The sequence below is a fragment of the Scyliorhinus canicula genome, chromosome 3 (genome assembly GCF_902713615.1).
Source record: "Scyliorhinus canicula chromosome 3, sScyCan1.1, whole genome shotgun sequence".
In the NCBI taxonomy this organism is placed as follows: Eukaryota; Metazoa; Chordata; class Chondrichthyes; order Carcharhiniformes; family Scyliorhinidae; genus Scyliorhinus; species Scyliorhinus canicula.
Genome location: NC_052148.1, coordinates 161,620,065 through 161,640,953, shown reverse-complemented (window position 1 = coordinate 161,640,953; position 20,889 = coordinate 161,620,065). Strand labels below are relative to the sequence as shown.

At 43.8% G+C, this 20,889-nt stretch overlaps 1 protein-coding gene across 1 annotated transcript in view; it reads right to left on the bottom strand.

The window, feature by feature from the left end:
• The window catches only part of LOC119963069 (stanniocalcin-like), a 39,838-nt gene extending 19,477 nt beyond the window's left edge, over window positions 1–20,361 (bottom strand). Inside the window, exons 1-3 of the mRNA XM_038791627.1 lie at window positions 20,077–20,361; window positions 18,741–18,883; window positions 4,396–4,607 (exon numbers count right to left, since the gene is read on the bottom strand). Of these exons, the coding sequence (XP_038647555.1) occupies window positions 4,396–4,607; window positions 18,741–18,883; window positions 20,077–20,236 (515 nt within the window). The 5' untranslated portion in view covers window positions 20,237–20,361. The remainder of the gene's footprint in view (window positions 1–4,395; window positions 4,608–18,740; window positions 18,884–20,076) is intronic.
• Window positions 20,362–20,889: the final 528 nt, after the last annotated feature.

The window sequence follows — 20,889 nt, the reverse complement described above, 5'->3', positions numbered from 1 at the left end:
TTTTCTTCAGCATTTCCCTGCCCCCCCCCCCCCCCCCCCCCCCGCCCATTTCCTTTTTCCTCTGGCCTTTAGCAGATTCACCAAAGAGAAGGATTTGGTCTGGAGAAGGGTGTGCAGATAGCCTGGGTCACATTGAGATCCAAAAAGACGAGGTGTTGGGCGTCTTGAAAAATATTAAGGCAGGTAAGTCCCCAGGGCCTAATGGGATCTACCCCAGAATTCTGAAGGCGGCTAGAGAGGAAATTGCTGAGGCTTTGACAAAAATCTTTGGATCCTCACTATCTTCAGGTCATGTCCCGGAGGACTGGAGAATAGCCAAAGTTGTTCCTTTGTTTAAGAAGGATAGCAAGGATCATCCAGGGAACTACAGGCCGGGGAGCCATACGTCAGTGGTAGGGAAATTACTGGAGCGAATTCTTCGAGACAGGATCTACTCCCATTTGGAAGCAAGTGGACATATTAGTGAGAGGCAGCATGGTTTTGTGAAGAGGGGGTCGTGTCTCACAAACTTGATAGAGTTTTTCGAAGAGGTCACAAAGATGATTGATGCAGGTAGGGCAGTGGATGTTGTCTATATGGACTTCAGTAAGGCCTTTGACAAGGTCCCTCATGGTAGACTGGTACAAAAGGTGAAGTCACACAGGATCAGGGGTGAGCTGGCAAGGTGGATACAGAACTGGCTAGGTCCTAGAAGGCAGAGTGTAGCAATGGAAGGGTGCTTTTCTGATTGGAGGGCTGTAACTAGTGGTGTTCTGCAGGGATCAGTGCTGGGACCTTTGCTGTTCGTAGCATATATAAATGATTTGGAGGAAAATGTAACTGGCCTGATTAGTAAGTTTGCAGACATCACAAAGGTTAGTGGAATTGCAGATAGCGATGAGGACTGTCAGAGGATACAGCATAATATGGAGACTTGGGCGGAGAGATGGCAGATGGAGTTTAATCTGGACAAATGTGAGGTAATGCATTTTGGAATGTCTAATGTAGGTAGGGAATATACAGTGAATGGTAGAACCCTCAAGAGTATTGAAAGTCAGAGAGATCTAGGTGTACAGGTCCACAGGTCACTGAAAGGGGCAACACAGGTGGAGAAGGTAGTCAAGAAGGCAAACGGCATGATTGCCTTCATTGGCCGGGGCATTGAGTATAAGAATTGGCAAGTCATGTTGCAGCTGTATAGAACCTTAGTTAGGCCACACTTGGAGTATAGTGTTCAATTCTGGTCGCCACACTACCAGAAGGTTGTGGAGGTTTTAGAGAGTCTGGTGCAGAAGAGATTTACCAGGATGTTGCCTGGTATGGAGGGCATTAGATATGAGGAGCGGTTGAATAAACTTGGTTTGTTCTCACTGGAGCGAAGGAGGTTGAGGGGCGATCTGATAGAGGCCAACAAAATTATGAGGGGCATAGACAGAGTGGATCGCCATTGGCTTTTCCCCAGGGTAGAGGGGTCAATTACTAGGGGGCATAGGTTAAGGTCAAGGGGCAAGGTTTAGAGTAGATGTACGAGGCAAGTTTTTTTTTTAAACACAGAGGGTAGTGGGTGCCTGGAACTCACTGCCGGAGGAGGTGGTGGAAGCAGGGACGACAGTGACATTTAAGGAGCATCTTGACAAATACATGAATAGGAATAGAGGGATACGGACCTAGGAAGTGTAGAAGATTGTGGTTTAGTTGGGCATCATGGTCTGCACAGGCGTGGAGGGCCAAAGGGCCTGTTCCTGTACTGCACTTTTTTTTGTTCTTTCTTAGTTCTTTGTTGCAAATGCTTAGGTTCAAAAATGCACACACCCCCTCGCAAAGGTCATTTCCCCATTTTGAATTGGGGATGAAAACTGGCTCCTCCCACACACCATTTTGAATTGGGGATGAAAACTGGCTCCTCCCCCACACCATTTTTAATCTGGTGCTGCAGAATGTTAGAAACCAATTAAAAGTACTCCAGTTTTGACAGTTTGTGAAGAAAACAGAAAGCCTGCTGAGGATTCTCAAAGATTCTGAAAAATAAAGTGTAAAGTACTTTCACTCTTTCAAATGTTACTATGAAGTGCTGTTTTGTAATGTAGGCATGCTTTTAATGCAATGACTGACCGTGGAGACCTAACCTTTAAAAGGCAAGTTGACACTTCCATTGACCAGTCTTGTGTATTTATTCACATGCATTATTGATTGATTGATATTTATTGTCACATGTACCGAAGTAGTGAAAAGTATTTCTCTGCAGCCAAGGGAACGTACACAGTAGACCAAAAAAAGTAGACAAAAGCATTACAGTGCTTTTCTAATGAAGGAAGTACCATAATACAATGTAAAATGTTTCAATTTGTCCTGTCAGCCTGCACAGTCACCTTTTCAACTGTGAATTAAATGGCGCAGGCTAATAAAAACAAAAAAATTGGTTTTGATGTTTGAAAAAAAGTTATAACTACCTGCCCTTACATCGATTGACAGGAGCTCAGCTTTGAAACTGAAATGCAAACTATCTGTTCTTTTGCTCCCAAAGGGCAATCTATTGTTTGAACAGGTATGGTCGTTATCAATGCTCAGTTGAGTTTCAAATGCTCATAGATTTAAGAACATCAAGTGTTCCGTTCATCTGAGGATGAATGGCAGCTTAATGAATTTGTAATAACAGGTTGTCCCTTTTATGTGATTTCTGGCTTGTTGACACAAGTATTGCAAGTACTTTTTCACAATCACGAACCTGCCTCCCATCCATGGACTCCATCTACACCTCCCGCTGCCGGGGGAAACGGGCAGCATAATCAAGGATCCCTCCCACCCGGCTTACTCACTTTTCCAACTTCTTCCATCGGACAGGAGATTCAGAAGTCTGAGAACACGCACGAACAGACTCAAAAACAGCTTCTGCCCCACTGTCACCAGACTCCTAAATGACCCTCTTATTGACTGACCTCATTAACACTACACCCTGCATGCTTCAACCGATGCCAATGCTTATGTAGTTACATTGTATATCTTGTGTTGCCCTATTATGTATTCTCATGTATTTTCTTGAATTTTGTTTAATTCCCTTTTCTTCCATGTACTGAATGATCTGTTGAGCTGCTTGCAGAAAAATACTTTCACTGTACCTCGGTACACGTGACAATAAACAAATCCAATCCAATCCATTGATATATGAGAGCTTTCATTAGATGGTGACATTTATTCTCCCCCCCCCCCCCCCCCCCCCCCCCCTCCTCCGGGACGTACCGTTAAATATTTTCCATTGACAATACATGGAATCTCAGGGCTACATGCAGTGCATACAGGGTTTTGGGCTTTGGAGGATACATGGGAGCAAAGTCAGTTACACAGAGATCATTTTAAGGGGCGCCTATGTCTGCATTTAAAATAAGCTCTCCCAACCCTCCACATCCCCCCCCAGAGAACCATCCCCACAAGTCTTGGGTGACCCCCCATACCGCAGAAGTATCGGGGACATTTTTGAAAACCAGCAGTGTTTCACGCCAGCTTGACTTCACACTGATTGGGTGGGGAGGATCTGACATAGGCTGATGCTGCAATGTCAAACCTGGTAAGTATATGTTAAAATATTATAACGTACGAAAATCAAGTTCACAACACACCCAGCACGTCACTGGCAGGGGGGCGGGAAAGAACTTAAACTGAGATCTCACCAGCGCAAATCCTGTTCTGGCCCTCTCGTGAGAATTAGCGGCCATAACTGGGTTTGCGCCTGCAGCGAATGGGTCTACTCCGAGGTGTTAGAAGGAGAGGGGGGTGGAAAAGAGAAAAAAGTCATGTGAATCCTTTTAATGAAATGACATGAAAAGAAAATCGCTATTGTCACAAGTAGGCTTCAAATGAAGTCACTGTGAAAAGTGAAGTCACCTAGTTGCCACATTCCGGCGCCTGTTCGGGGAGGCTGGTACGGGAATTGAACAGTGCTGCTGGCCTGCCTTGGTCTACTTTCAAAGCCAGTGATTTAGCCCAGTGTGCTAAACCAGCCCGAAGGTTTCTTTATTGCGATATCTGGAATCTCAATTGGAGCGAGAATTGCAGACTTTGCACATTTCCATTTTCGACTTTTTGCCCAATGCTTTCAGACAATATGCCGAACTAGTAAAATCTTCCTTGCCAATATAAAATAAAACTGTTTATGTCTTTAAAAAAAAACAGATCAAAACAAAAATATAAACAAGCAATACTGTATTTAGAAAAAAAAGACTCTAAATGCAAGCAATTAAAAAAATACAAGAAGTAACTGTAAAATAATCCAACATAATCTTAATCCAAGAAACAAAAGTAGGTTCCTGCATCCTGGTAATGTTTACCGTTTTATTGCCTACTTTACCCATATTATGTGCAACAAAAGTTACTAAAACAAAGTTACAAAAACCCAAACCAGATAACCCAATATACACTTACCCATTTAACAGCATATTGTGTAGATCAATCATTTCTGCAAAAGCATGAACATTATCGTTTGCTACAGTGCAGATGTCATGCCTCTGGTAACAGGCCTCCTGCAGTTCAGAAAGGATCTCCTGCATTGCAGGACATCTTTGAATACTGCAGCTGTATCTTGATTTAATCCCAATAGCATTACACTTCAGGAAATCTTTGATAAATTGCTTTCCCTGGAAGGGGACAGAAAAATAGGTAAAAACAAGGACACCAGATCATAAACATCAAAAGAAACAAATGCATTTTTCACTGTTTCATGAAAGTCACCGCTTTGTAAGTGGGAGTTCCTGATGGGTTGTGCTGTCTCTTCAGGGCAGTTCACCCAAGATCAGCTAACCCAGCACAAAAGGGGAATTGCAGGTGTAAATTGCATTTCTGCAATCTTTGCACAAGTTTAGAAAAAAGTGCCAGAAGCTGGTCTTGCCCACAAAGTGACCACACCCCATATTGAATTAACCACCATTCCTTCTTAATTAGGAAGATTTGTTTTGACCATAAGAAATAGGGGCAAGAGTAAGCCACATGGCCCATTGAGTCTGCTCCACATTCAATACAATCATGGCTATCTTGGCCTTCAACTCCATTTTCACACCTGCTCTCCATTTCCCTTAATTCTCTGAGGGAATTATTTTGGTACAAGGACATCAATTTGGTACAAGGACATCACCTTTTAAAAAATTAAGAAATTGACTATCGTACATTATTATAACAAGTAAACGATTCTATAGTTATCAGTTCAATTTTAGTTATTCAAAAATAAGGCTACTCCCAGTCAGTGAACTAATTGACAATTGTACATCACTATGTCAAATAAACAATTCTATAGTTATCAGTTCAATTTTAGTTCTTCATAAATTAGGCTACGGCTAGTCAGTTAACCAAAAAACTTTTTATTATAAAAGCACCTTTCATGGAGTGAAACATCTAAGGTGCTTCACAAGAGCATTAGAAAACAAAGTATGACACCGAGGAGATAGGTCAGGTGACGGAAAAGCAGGCACCTATTCTTTCATGGGCTGTGGCATTGCTAGCAAGGTCCCCAAACAGGTGCCAGAATGTGGCAACTAGGGACTTTTCACAGTAACTTCATTGAAGCCTACTTGTGACAATAAGCGATTATTATTTGTTGCCCATTTCCAATTGCCTTGGAACGGAGTGGCTTGCTAGGCCACGAGGGCAGTTAAAAGTCAACCAAATTGCTGTGGGTCTGCAGTCACATGGCAAGGATGGTCGATTCCCTTCCCTGGAGGGCATTAGTGAACCAGGTGGGATTTTCAGACAATGGCTTAATGGTCACCCTGACTGAGGCGAGCTTTTAATTCCAGATTTATTAATCAAATTAAGTTCTACCAGCAGCTATAGAACATAGAACAGTACAGCACAGAACAGGCCCTTCGGCCCTCGATGTTGTGCCGAGCAATGATCACCCCACTTAAACCCACGTATCCACCCTATACCCGTAACCCAACAACCCCCCCCTTAACCTTACTTTTTAGGACACTACGGGCAATTTAGCATGGCCAATCCACCTAACCTGCACATCTTTGGACTGTGGGAGGAAACCGGAGCACCCAGAGGAAACCCATGCACACACGGGGAGGACGTGCAGACTCCGCACAGACAGGGACCCAGCCGGGAATCGAACCTGGGACCCTGGAGCTGTGAAGCATTTATGCTAACCACCATGCTACCGTGCTATGGTGGGACTTGAACCCTGGTCCCCAGAGCATTAGTCTGGACCTCCGGATAGCTAATCCAGTGATGTTATCACTATGCCATCGTCTCCCTTGTAGAGGGTTCTGGGGCTGGAGGATGTTGAGATAGGGAGAGGAAAGGCCACGGAAAGTTTTGAAAAAAGGAAAAGCCAATGTAGGTCCGCGAGCACAACATGTGATCAGGGATTGAGACTTGCTGTGAATGAAGATACGGGCAGCACAGTCTTGGATGACCTCAAGCTCACAGATGATAGAATATGGGACGCCAGTCTCGGGTTTGTAGGGATAATCAAATTCAGAGGGAATAAAGGCATGATCGAGGGTTTCAGCCAATGAGCTGAGACAGCAAAGTCAAGAAGTGTTAGAGGTGAAATACTCTTAATAAGGAGAAAATAGTCTTAATAATGGCACAAACAGGAGGACAGAATCTCATCTCAGGATCAATGTGACCAAGATTGCAAACAGACTGGCTCAATCTCAATCAGTCTAGCATCATCGGTGGAGAGAGAAACAGGTTAAAGTTGACTTCAATGTGGCTCTTCTTCAGAGCCAGAAGTGTCAGCCTGGACTCAAAACGTTAACCTGTTTTTCTCTCCACAGATGCTGCCAGGCCTGCTGAGTTTTTTCAGCACATCCCTTTTTTATTTGAGAACTCCAGCATCCACAGTATTTTGCAAGGAGGTGGAGCCGTTAGATAGGGACCTGCATTTGGAGCGGGGACTAACAACAATAGCTTCCCGGGTTTCTCAATATCTAATTGGAGGACATTTCAGCGGTTTTATTACTGGATGTCAGATAAGCAGCCCGTTTAGTTGCAGGTGCAGAAGTTGAGGAGGGTGGTGGCGAGGTAGAGCTGGGTATTGTCAATATACTGGTCAAAAGGAATGCTGCATTTTCTCAGATGATTTCACTGAAGTGCGGCATATAGATGAGAAATAGGAGTGGGGGGGCGGGGGCAAGGATAGATGCCTGGTAGAAACCAAAGGTGTTTGCGTGGGTTTCCTTCAGGTGCTTGCCTCCTTCTGCACTGTATGTTCTGTGTTCTATATGGTCTATGTAGCAGTGTGGGAGCAGGAATAAAAGCCATTCTCTGAAAACAATGAGTTAGATAAGAACAAACCAGATGACAACAGTCTCATCCAGCTGGCTGACAGTGCAGAGGCCTTGAATGAATGAGACACCAATTCAAAATGCTTAGTTTGTGAGACCCATTTTCAGCTGCATTAATAATTGCAAACAGGCTATTTTATTGAATCTTGTTTAAATGAGAATTCTAAAACACTGTCTGATTGCGCTGATTCATGAAGGTTTTTAATGCTGTTGATTTACAAGTGCATTTGAGCAGGACCTGGAGGAGTGAAAATTCTTGAAAATCAAAACAATTTACCAAAATAAAAAACCTTGTGATATATTTTATGAGACAACATGCACAAAAAAAACACTTGACCCATTTAAAAATAGTTATATTTCTCCTAGGAAGAATAAATCTTTATTTTATGTGGGCCAGTTGTCATGCTAAATGGGGAAAGAAGAGGAAAGGGTAAAGTGTATTTTGATTTGTAATGTAAGAGAAGAAGAAAATTAGTACAGGGTGACGTGCTCACACCCATGATTCTCCTGGCAGCAAATTGTGGATTCCAGCCAAGTCACCACAGATGACCAGTCCCTCCAGCTCTAATCACTTTCCCATCTGGGGGCCAGGAAAGAATTTGAAAGAAGACACCAAAGATGTTCCTACAACTCATGCTAGGTTCCTCTGCCAACGTTGCCATGGGCTGGGGGTGGGTGAAAAGACAGGAAATGCAAAGATCTCCTTGAAGGTCACCACACTGCTTCAATGACATATCAAACAGAGTTCATTCAGCAGATGGTCTCTTGTAAGTGCTCCCAGCTCTCCTGTACTTTGGAATAAGTGTTCCTTCACAGTCAACCTTGTGTGCATCCAGCTACCCAGCCACACATCATTACAAGAATTATAGAATGGTTGCAGGACTGAAGGAGGCCATTTCGCCCATTTTATCTTGCAGAGAGCCAGCATAGAGACACTCATCTAGACCCACAACACCAACATGTAGAAAAGCAGATGCTAGAAATCGGAAATAAAGAAAACACAAAAGTGTGGGAAATACTCAGCTGGTCCGGCAACATCCGTGGAAAGAGAAACAGAGTTAATGTTTTCATAAGAACCATTTCTACATTTATCACAGTAGAAAGGTGCCAAAGCATTTCATACAAGCATTGACAAAATTTCACACTGAGCAACACGAGGAGGTATTTTTCAAAGGAGAGTCTTAAAGATGAGGAGGGCAAAATGGTTTAGGATGAGAATTTGTGTTTTGGGGCCAGGCAACTGATGGCACAGTCACCAATGGTAGAGTGCTTAAAACTAATGGGGGAGGGTGGAGATTTGGGGTGAAGCAAAACCATGCATGTTCTGAAAACATGAGAATATCAAAATGCTGGTGTTGCTGGATTGGGAGGAAATGTAGGGTCAGAGGCAGCTGAGTTGGATTTTGTTTACATTGGGATTCAGACAGCAGTGATTGGATGAGCTCAAGTTTCTATTGGTTAGGTTGGACGATGGAGGCTAGCCAAGAGAGCAATCAATATCAATTCTAGAGGGCACAAAGGCATGAAAGATGGCCTCAGCAACAGATAATCCAAGGCAGCAGTGGAGTTGGGCAATATTATGGAGATAAAAGTAGGCGGTCTTGGTGATGGAGGAGAGATGTGGATGGCAGCACATATCGGTCTCATATCAAGGTTGCAAACGGTCTGATTTAGCCTCATACAACAGCCAATGAGAGGAATGTAATTGATCTCCAAGGCAGGAATCAAAGACCATTGCTTTGGTCTTCCTACTCTTTCGTTCAAAGTAATTCCTGTTCATCCAGTACTGGATGCCAGACTAGCAGTGACAAATCCTTTCATGCCTAATTTACCCTACCCAAAGGCACATTTCATGTGTCAAAACATTCACTTAATTACCACCCTTCTGACTTAAAATTGATGGCATTAGTCTCCTCTTTCCCACCTCAAATATTTGCTTACACACTGTCCGTCTTTGCTCCATGTAAAGATGTTCTAATGTGTATTTTGGAAATAGAAGATATTAAGATTGAAAGAAATGATTAAAAACCTGGTAATGGCATACACAAAAACCTAGAATTAACCCAACCAAACAGCCTCAATTGCAAATCTACACAATCTGTATTAAATGATTTGGTCAAAGGAATTGAGCATATCGTGGCCATATTTGCTGACTTTTCAAAGATAGGTGGGAGAACAGATTTAAAGAGGTTACAATCGAGTCTACAAAATGGACATAGATAAGCTAAGTGAGTGGGAAAAAAATTGGAAGGTGGGAGTAAAATGTGGGAAAATGTCTACTTTGTTGAGAGGCAGTGGTGTAGTGGTATTGTCACTGGACTAGTAATCCAGAGTAAAGCTCTGGGGACTCTTGTTCGAATCCCGCCATAGCAGATGGTGAAATTTGAATTCAACATAAATCTGAAATTAAAGTCTAATGATGACTATGAAACCATTGTCGATTGTCATTAAAACCCATCTGGTTCAGGGAAGGAAAACTGCCGTCCTTACCCAGTCCAGCCTACATGTGACTCCAGACCCACAGCAATGTTGTTAACACTTAACTGCCCCCTCAAGGGCAATTAGAGATGGCAATAAATATTGGCCCTGCCAGCAACACCCACATCCCATGAACAAATAAATTAATAGAAAAGCAGAATATTACTTAAATGAAGACATACCGCAGAATGCTGTGGTACAGCAGGATCTGCGTGTCCTCCTATGAATCACAAAAAGTCTGCATTCAGGTACAGCAAGTAATTGGGAAGGCACATGGTTGTTATTACAAGTCTGCATCGCCGGGGGCTCCGGTTTCCTCCCAGTCCAAAGATATGCGGGTTAGGTGGATTGGCCATGCTACATTGCCCTTGGTGTCCAAAAAGGTTAGGTGGGGTTGCTGGGATAGGATGAAGGTGTGGGCTTGGGTGGGGTGCTCTTTCCAAGGGCCGGTGAAGACTCTATAGGCCAAATGACCTCCTTCGGCACAGTGGATTCTATGATTTGCTCCTATTTCCTATGCTCTTCACTATACAGGGCATTGCTGAGACCACACCTGGAGTAATGTACACAGTTTTGGTCTCCTTATTTAACAAAGAACATACTTGCATTGGAGCCAGTTCAGAGAAGGTTCACGGGGCCGATTCCAGGAATGAAGGGGTTGGCTGATGAGGAAACGTTGAGCAGGTTGGGCCCAAACTCACTTGGTGTCCAGAAGAATAAGAGAGAGGTGGCACGGTGGCACAATGGTTAGCACTGCTCCCTCACAGCACCAACGACCCAGGTTCAATTTTGACCTTGGGTGATTGTCAGTGTGGAGTTTTCACGTTCTCCCCGTGTTTGCATGGGTTTCCTCCGATCTCTGGTTTACTCCCACAGTCCAAAGATGTACAGGTTAGGTGCTAAGATTTCTCCTTAGTATCCAAAGATGTGCAGGTTAGTTGGGGTTATGGGGGTAGGACGGGTGAATGGGTCTAGGTAGGCTCCTCATTTGGAGGTTCGGTGCAGGCTCGATGGGTCAAATGGCCTCCTTCTGCACTGTAGGGATTCTCTGGATCTTACTGATACAAGATTCTGTGGGAGGCTTGATACGATAGATGCTGAGAGGATATTTCCCATCATGGGGGGAAAACGTAGAACACGGGGTCACAATTCCAAAATGAAGAGATGAGACAGAATTTGGTTTTTCTCAGAGGGAATTTTTGGAATTCCCTTCCCCAGGGAGTATTGGAGGCTGGATCACTGAATGTACTCAAGGCTGAGTTAAGACAGATTTTTGATCTATAATGGAGTCAATTGTTACGTGGGGCAGGGTGGAAAATAGAAGGAATTGAAGTGTGGAACAGGATATAGGAGCCAAATGGCTTACTCCTGTTCTTATTTTCAAATACAAGAAGTGAAGTATTTGAATATTTTTTTTAAATCTGCTGAATCTATTCTTTAGAGAGGCATCCTACAAGAAGACTAACAGCAGCTCATGCAAGGAACAGGTAGTTTACGATGCAGCAAACCATACAAGTGTTCCCCTTAAAAAGCTGGATTATTTGACTGAAATTTAATTAAAGATGTGGATTATTGCTTTAGTTTATATTAACATTTCTAAACTGCTCCAACATTAAAGCTTTGACTATGAGGGCATTGTGTCAAATGTTGCAGCCTGACTTCCTCATTCCTGTGGAAGCACAGATAAATCCATATAAACAGGCTTCAAGAGGCAGCTAATAGCCGAAGTTTATGCAGCACGGTGATTTGCATCTGATACAGTTAAAATAATCCAAATACGACAAGGTTGAGATGGATTGTGAAAATTTACAAGGCAGTGGGAAACTTCACTGCTTGTCAGTTGTTGGAGAAGGGTTGAAGGAACAAATTCCAAAAGTAGAATCCTTTTGCGCAGATAACACAGGAGGAAAATTAGTCCTGCTATTTTTGACCTACCTTCATATGCAAGAATTTGGTGCGACTTCGGAGGTGCTGCTACGTGCTTACTTAAACTGCACAAAGTACATCCATCTGTTGACGTGATGCTGAATTTAAACACCGGAAAATGAATGACAGAAGAGGCAAACCTACTGGTGCATCTGACCTGTCCCATAAAGTAGTAAAGGCCCAGGACTCAAAAATCAAGTCTAAACGGGTGGCACAATGGTGCAGTGGTTCGATCGCAGCCCCGGGTCACTGTCTGTGTGGAGTTTGCACATTCTGCCTGTGTCTGTATAGGTTTCACCCCCACAACCCAAAGATGTGCAGGGTAGGTGAACTGGCCATGCTAAATTGCCCCTTAATTGGAAAGAATAAAAGAATTGGGTACACTATTTTTTTTAAATCAAGTCTAATGAAACTTATTGACCAGAAACATTAACTGGGCTTCTCTAACCACAGATTGTACCTGACCTCCGAAGTATTTCCAGCATTTACTGTTTTTAATTTAGATTGAGAATCTGCAGTAATCTGTGAATGTGTCAAAATCAAGTTTGCCTATTCAGTGGGCATCTGTTATTTTATACACAAGTTTTCTCCTTTCAAGTAAAAGGGTGGAAAAGTTTCTGAAGTTAATTCATAGGAAAGTGCAGGGAATAAAAAAAACCCTGACAATTATCTAAACTAAAACCTAAAATAAATAAAAAATATAAACTAAAATAATAACCTACACCTTGAATTAAACCTTGGCTGAAGAATCTTATCTTTTTGATATTAACATTTATTGCTTGCTTCTTTGTGCACAGACTTATAAAATACCAGTTTCAGCACGAATGGTTTGTCTTCATGTAGCATCGCTCTCTCATGTATTGATTCAATAGACTTATTTTTAATTATACAAATATTGCTAATATTTGATTTAAGAAACAAGACAAGTAGACCACTTGGCCCCTTGGGTCTGCATAGCCAATCAATAATATTGTGCTTGATCTAACTGGAACTTGAATTCCACTTTCCTGCTGGATATATCCTTCAGAATTATGACATCAAATCCCCACTGGGCAAATTCACCACCTGGCTAAGACACAGAGAAGGTGGAATCTCAAACTCTAGTCCATGGAGAAAATGCCCCAGAGTTATCTAGTGATATCGCCAGAAAAGTTCAGATTTTGGGAGGGAACAGAATTAGTCATCTGCTATAGCCTCTTTTTCAAATGACCGTCTCAAATGGCCATCAACATATATAGAGCACGATCTACCCATCTACCCCTGGGAACAGTCCCATAACGAGCACGTTAAGCCTGGTGTTTCCCGGCACTTGGAGTGCCAAGAAACCCAAAGCTATCGAATGGGATTCTGTTCTCATAGGAGTAGATTAAGGGCCTCAGCTGGGAACACCACAATGAGGCCGCACTTAGTCCCATTTTCTGATCTGAGGAGCTCCACTAACCGGGGGCGGTATTCTCCCCTACCCGGCTGGGCGGGGGGTCCCGGCGCTTTAGGGTCTAGGCCCGCACCGGAGTGGCTCCCGCTCCGCCGACTGGTGCCAACGGCCTTTGGCGCCATGCCGGCCAGCGTCGGGGCTGGCCAAAAGGCCTTCGCCGGTCGGCGTGGGTCCACGCATGCGCCAGAGGCCGCATGCCCGGTGGAAGGGGTCTCTTCTGCCTCTGCCCCGCAGAAGAAATTTTTTTTTAAAAAAGTGCCCTCACGGCAAGGCCGTCTGATCGGTGGGCCCCGAACGCAGGCCAGGCCACCGTGGGGGCACCCCCGGGGTCCAATCGCCCCGTGCGCCCCGGGACCCGCTCGTGCCGCCTGCTCCCGCCGTCACAGAGGTGGTTTAAACCACGTCGGCGAGAGAGGCCTGACAGCGGCGGGAGTTCGGCCTGTCGCGGCCCAGAGAATCGCTGCGGGGGGCCCGCCGACCGGCGGGACGCGTTTCCCGCTCCCGCCGATTCCAGGCTGGCGGAGAATTACAGCCACAGTGGGGGTGGGATTTACGAAGGCCCTGGGCGATTCCCCGACCCTGCGGGGGTTGGAGAATTCCACTCCGGATCTCCCAAGTGTAGAAAGAGATCGAATGTCATTTTTAAATGGCATCCTGATCTCTCGATCGCCATCCCCCTTGATGTGCCCCCCCACCTCCCACCAAAAGCCCCAACTCTCATAACGGTGTCCTCAGGCACCCCTCCCCGCCGCATCCTCCTGCGCCCATGGAGGGCACCTCCCAGCCCAATCCACAGGAAAAATGCCAGTTTGGCACACTAGTAATACCTCTTCCCACTGGCAGTGCCACCTGGGCACCTTAGCAATGTCAGGCTGGAACTCAAGTGGCACTTCCAGGGTGCCAGAGGCCCGTAACCAGGTGCCCAGGTGACACCAGCTGTGCCAGGGTGCCACCCTACCAAGAGGGATAGCACCTGGGGGCCTCCAATCTCCTGGGGGATCCCCACAAGTGCCATTCCATCTGATCCCCGTTTGTGGAGACCAGCACTCAACAGCGCTCACCCGAGGTCTCCAAGGCAAAGGCATTAGATCGCTACGCCTTGGTTAGATCGCGGGAGTGCGTATTAGCATTAGTATACGGGCTGGTTTAGCACAGTGGATAAACAGCCAGCATGAAATGCAGAACAAGGCCAGCAGCGCGGGTTCAATTCCCGTACTGGCCTCCCCGAACATGCGCCGGAATGTGGCGACTACGGGTTTTTCACAGTAACTTCATTGAAGCCTACTTGTGACAATAAGCAATTGTTAATTATTATTATTATTATTATTATTATTGGCGAGACTAGCTGTCTCACTCTAATATGCAGATTTGCTAAATAGTGATACACCCACAATGGGCGCGATTCACATCGCGACATCTCACAAGATCGCATTGGATCTCGCGAGGCGTGGCAAGTCAGGTAAATCCCGGAGGGGGATTTCCTGGCATCTACTGCTGCGTTGTCTCACACCATGCTACCTTTCAGCCAGTAGATCACGCCCATTGTCTATGTTTGCACAAATAACTTTTAGGGAATTTGAAGTGTTTCCTTCAAACTATTTTGCATCCAATCACCAGTTTAGAGTAGCCTCGTGTTTTATCTAGAAAAATCATGCTTGAAAAAAATTTGTGTCAGGAAAAGAACTCAATACATTTATTGGAAACTTTAAAATTTAAATGCATAACCAGTTTATTTTTCCGTTTTAGACACCAAACTCCTAACAGTCGACGTATGACCAACTGACAATATTCAGAAGTTAACCTATTAAGAAGAAACATTCCCATTGATCAGGAGGTGGACCAGATATATTTACACATGACCATACAAATTTGGAGTAGGCCATTCAGCCCCTGGGTTTGCTCCACCATTCAATAAGATCATGGCTGTTCTAATTCTGAACTAGCCCTGATAAACTGTGAAACCTTTGTATCCTTTGTTCATCAAAAATTAATCTACCTTGCCCTTATAATGACCCTGGCTCTACTGCTCTCTGGAGAGGAGAGCTCCACAGACTCATGACCTTCAACTCCAGCATAAATGGGAGACCTGTTATTTTTAATCTGTGTCCCCTCGTTCTAGTCTCTACCACAACAGGGAAACATCCTTTCAGCATCCACCAAGTCCCCTCAGGATCTTATGTTTCAACAAGATCATCTCTCATTCAGCGAAACTCCAATGGATACAGCCCCAACTTGTCTAACCTTTCCTCATTAGGACAGGCCCCTCAATCCAAGATTCAGTAGAGTCAACATTCTGTGAACTGCTTCTAGAGCTATTATAGCCTTTCTTCAACGAGGAGACCAAAACTGTACACAGTGCTCTAGATGTGGTCTCACCAATGCCCTGTACAAACGCAGAAGAACATCCCTATTCCATTCCTCTTGAAATAAATGACAACATTCCATTTGCCTTCCAAATCATCTTTGCCTTCCAAATAATAAATTAGTCAAACACAACGATTTATCTTTCACAAAAACATGTTGACTGTCTATTTGCACTGAGAATTAAATGACCTGCTATAGCCCCTTTAATAATAGACTCCAGCATTTTCCCAATGCTAGATAATAAGCTAACTGGCCTGTCATTTCCACTTCCTTGAAAGAGCAGTCACATTCACTATTTTCCAATTTGATGGGACCTTTCCATAATCTAGGGAACCTTGGAAAATTAAAACCAATGTATCTACTATCTGATCAGCCACTTCTTATAATATTAATAATCTTTATTGTTACATTAACACGGCAATGACGTGACTGTGAAAAGCCCATAGTCGCCACATACCCACGCCAGTTCAGGTACACAGAGGGAGAATTCAGAATGTCCAAATTACCTAACAAGCACATCTTTCAGGTCTTGTGGGAGGAAACTGGAGCACCCGGAGGAAACCCATGCAGACACGAGGAGAACGTGCAGACACCACACAGACAGTGATCCAAGCCGGGAATCGAACCTGGGACCTTGGAGCTGTGAAGCAACAGTGCTACCCACTATGCTACTATGCTGACCCTTGGATGAAGTCCATCAGGACCTGGGGGACTTACAGCTTTTAGTTCAAATAATTTTATGTAATTGTTTGAAGTTCCTCCCTGCCTTTCACCTTTCGATTCATAATTATATTTGAGATGTTATTTATATCCTGTACAGTGAAAATAGCTGCAAACTATCTGCCATTTTCTCATTGTTCATTTTTAATACCCCAGACTCTTTCGGTCAGAAATTTGAAATTTGCTCAGCTATCGAAACTACTACTACCTGCCCTTCTTCCCTGCTCCTACACCATTACCTCTGCTGTGCCCCATAAAAATACCCTTGGCCCCTTCCTAATTCTCATTAACATACTGCCCCTCTGTGATATCATCCAAAAATACAATATTAATTTCCCAATGCAAGCGGATGTCACCCAGCTCTAACTCACCATAACCTCTCAATTCCAGCATTACTGCTAAATTATTGGACTGCTTATCCAACATCCAATACCAGATGAACAGAAATGTCCTCCAATTAAATGCTTTGAAAGACGAAGCCATGGTCTTTAGTCCCCACTCCAAATTCCATTCCCCAGCTACCAACTCCATCCATCTCCCGGGTCAAAACCCAAGACTGCCTCTTGGCATCCTCGGTGTCATATTTGACCCCCGAGTCAAGCTTCTGACCACCTGTTTGTACCTCTGTAACATTATCCGACTTCACCTCATCTCAGTTCTTCTGTTGCTGAAACTCCCATTTATGTCTTTGGGAACTCTAGACTTGCTATTGTTGAAAGCCAGCTCACCTTATCATCGCGAGCAAGAGGTCAGGAACTCCCAAGGTCCAAATAAACCTCTTGAGTTTCCATACTTATGCAATACAACATTAAGTTCTTTGGGCCAAGGACTATGATGCCCAGCTCTGAGTTTCATCACATCCACAGTAGTGTGTCTGGCCGTGCATGTTCAGTTCCGGGTTTTTCCTCTGACTGTTAAAGGGTTCAGCCATCAATGCGCCTGCATAAAAGGGAAAATGCCATGAAAACATGGGTCATGTGACTGGGAGCAGAGTGCCATTGCAGGGGAATGTTCCAGTCAAACAACAGGGAGGTCCCAGTTAAGAAGAAAAGGTATCCGAGAAAGAAGCACCAAGCAGAAAAAAGGCTGATGTTGGTAAACATTATGTGCTGACGCTCAGGAGAAGCCCTGACAATCAAAGAGGATTCAGAGGAAGATCTAAAAAGGAAGTCAAAGGTGGGTGATTGTGCTGTCTGCCGTTGAGATGAAGGTGCCCCTTTGAAGCAGTAGTATTCTGCTCAAGTGTGGCTGAAGAGCTAAAGCTGTGCTTGCGAGTTGGTGCTCGAGTGCATATTCGGGAATCTAGAGAAAGTTTGTCTCGGGAGAAGAGATTGAAATCCTACAAGCAGGCCATTGTTGCCGCCGTCTTATTTGGAATCTTTTCCCAAAGCTGCTCCAAGGGTTAGATCTTCAAAGCTGAAGACTGGAATTCCTCATGAGAAAGACATGAGTTCCAGTGAGATTGGTTGATTCTCATTGTGACTGATGTCTGAGTGGGTTGCTAAGAAACCTGGGAACTCGGTCTTGGTTGCATCTCTCATTTATTGTGCAGTGCTGTGTGTTCGACCACATGTTTGCCTGTTAATTTACATTTGCCAATTCACATGTATTTTATATTAACCTTAAATGTACCGAAGATAGATTTTGCAAATTGGTTTATCTTTTTGACCTTGTATAGTAAAGTTTTCTTTTGTTTGTTCAAAACTTATGGAATCTTGTGGCTTTATTCACTTTGTCTTAAATATCAATCTTTGGCTACTTTAAATAAAATATTATTGGTCCTTGACTGAATTGGGAGCCTGTAGCAGATCACAACATTTTTCCAATGCATTCCTGTTGGTCTCACTCATTCCTACCCTCAGTAAACTTGAAGTCATTCAAAACTCTGATGCCCTTCTTCCAACTTGCACCGAGTCCCATTCACCTGCCACCCATGTGCTCTCTGATCTACATCAGCTTCTGGTCAAGGAATGCCTCTATTTTAAAATTCTAATCTTCGCTCTCAAATCTCTCACCCCTTCCTTCTCTAATCTCCTCCATCCCCACAACCCTGCAAGATATCTGCACTCATGGAATTCTGGTCTTTTGAGCATCGTCGATTGAAATTGTTCTACCATTTGTGGCCATGCCCTCAGTCTTGGAATTCCCTCCCTACACCTCTATCCATCTTTCCTCCTTTGAAACACTCCTTAAAACTTACCTCTTTGGCCAGGTTTTTGGTCATCTGACCTTATTTACCAACGCAGTTCGGTGTCATTTTGTTTTATAATGCTCATGTAAAGCACCTTCGGACATGTTATTACATTAATCTCACTGAAGTTATTGTTTTTGCTCCATTAATCCAAATACAGGAGCAAACATTTCAAGAATCAGCTGGCTGTAGTATTCCTCCTAAACACCCAAATCAAAACTATTGGGAATGACTTCATTCCACTTGACCCTGTCTTAACAGGGAAAATGCAATGGGAAATTTTAATCATGCCTTATGCTGCTTACTTTAAGAAAATGTCCACAACTTTAAAACTGGAACAAAGTTTTTTTTTAAATGGAGCTATTACCTTTGTGTTAAAACTTCCTGCATTCTGGAGAAGAAGTCTGCAAATATCGTATAGATTATCTAGTTCACATGTGCTGTTTTCCAAACATTCAAAAACATCACAGCCCACATCTGGAGCATTTTGCAAACAGTTATTGATTTCAACTGTTGAAAATAGAAAGCAAGATACAATAAGCGTCCTCATCATTTCACAGCAAACATTGTCAGAGAACAATTCCCAAATGCTGACAAAAAGATGCACTACTTAGATTGGCATTATGGTGCCCAGAGAAGCACTTAGTTATATGTTATTGCTGCACTATGAATTAAATATAGCTCTTGGGGTTAATGGGATATGGGGGGAGAGAGATGGGATCAGGTTATTGAATGATAATCAGCCATGATCATAATGAATGGCCGAGCAGGCTTAAAGGGCCGAATGGCCTCCTCCTGCTTTATTTTCTATGTATGTTATCTTTTATTAACCTTTGGGCTCAAATCAAACATCAGATCAAGCCCAATTTATTTTGTTCCGAGCTTGGATATTGTATGTCTCGGTTGTGAAAACCATTAATTGGACTCAATTTGAATTGATTTTTGGAGCAAGCAATGAGATGGATTAATGGTTTGCTTTGTTCACTTGAGTATCAGCTTTGTAACTTTAATAATGGAATTTTTAAAAAATGTTAACTTTCATTGTCGTTTTGCAACATCTCCCCCACACACATATTGGAATTATTTCCACAATATGGTGGAAGAGAGAGGGAGATACAAAAGGGACAGAGGGCGATAATTATACATACCTAGACTGTCATTGTGTGTTGGGTCACACGAATAGGAAGCATTGGGATTTTTGCATCAGCAACATTAGAAGTGGCACATACCGAAACATGCAAACATAGAAATTGAGTACACAGAACTACTTTGATGCCATAAACGAGTAATAATGATCAGGTCAATTCAACCTCGAAATCAGATAACACTCATCATGCGGGTGAGGAATGTGATTCCCATTGTATGCAACAAGTCTGTTCATACATTTCATTTAAAAATGGGATTTAAAGCCGAGAGTTCGTCAAAGTTAAGGAAGCGCGCCGCATTTCGAGCAACGGCCACACGATACTAAAAAGCCGAATAAGTAAAATGAAGGGCGGGCAGCGGTGGAAAGGACAAGAAGGCGAGACGGGACAAGAAGTCATCTCGGCTGTCCTAAACCTGCGGAAACACCGGAGTGTGAGGTAAAAGTGGTGGAGCAGATTGTCAAACTTTGTCCCCTCTCCCTCCTGATCCACTTCTCCAACATTCACAGCTTTTCTCCCCCTCCCTCCTCCTCCAGCCGAGCCTCCCCAGGAGCTCACCTGCACGCTGAGTGTACCCTCGCACTTTCTCCAGTGCAGCGCCGCTGCCGCTGCTGTGGCCGGACTGCCGATCCTCGAGCGGCTCATTCCCATCCGAGCGCTGCCCAGCAGCGACCTGAAATCGCAGAAGCAAAAGCAGCAGCGACAGGCAACCTTCCATCTCTGCGGCCACACTTCGCAATCTCGGAATGCCTTAAAGCGGCAGCAGGTTAAGATTTTTTTTTAATAAATCACGTGGGGAAAGGTGGGAGGGGGACTTGAGAGAGAGGAAGAGAATCACCGCTAGAGACAGTTGCAGCAAATCTCACACAGGAACTGCTGAATCTCAGGCTGACAAGGTGAGGTATTTAACAGTGTCACCAAGAGAAAAAAAAATCACATTTGCATATGCTCCCCGCTATTTTAGACCTTTTTAAAAAAAAAATTGACTAAGCACACTGTCTATTCAGGAATGTTATGCTTCTTTTAATTGAAGGGAGCCACCAGGTAGCTCCATTGTCATCAGCATCATGTCCAGAGGGCAGAACTAGTTCCCATCCATATCAACATTAAATGGAAACGTGTCAAATTAATATGACTTTCTCTGTCGACTACTGCCACTGCTCACTCAGAATTTGTAATGAGCTGTACCAAATTTGCAGTTTATTTTCCCCTCTTTGGTCTGTTCTCGCATTTAATTTAGACCCTTTAGCTTCCCTGCGTATGTTTAAACAGTCTCTCTGCATGGACACCCAACTCTTACTTCGCCGGCATATTTTGAATAAAACTGAACTGTAAAAATAACGATTTGGGGCTAAAATTCCTAGATCCACG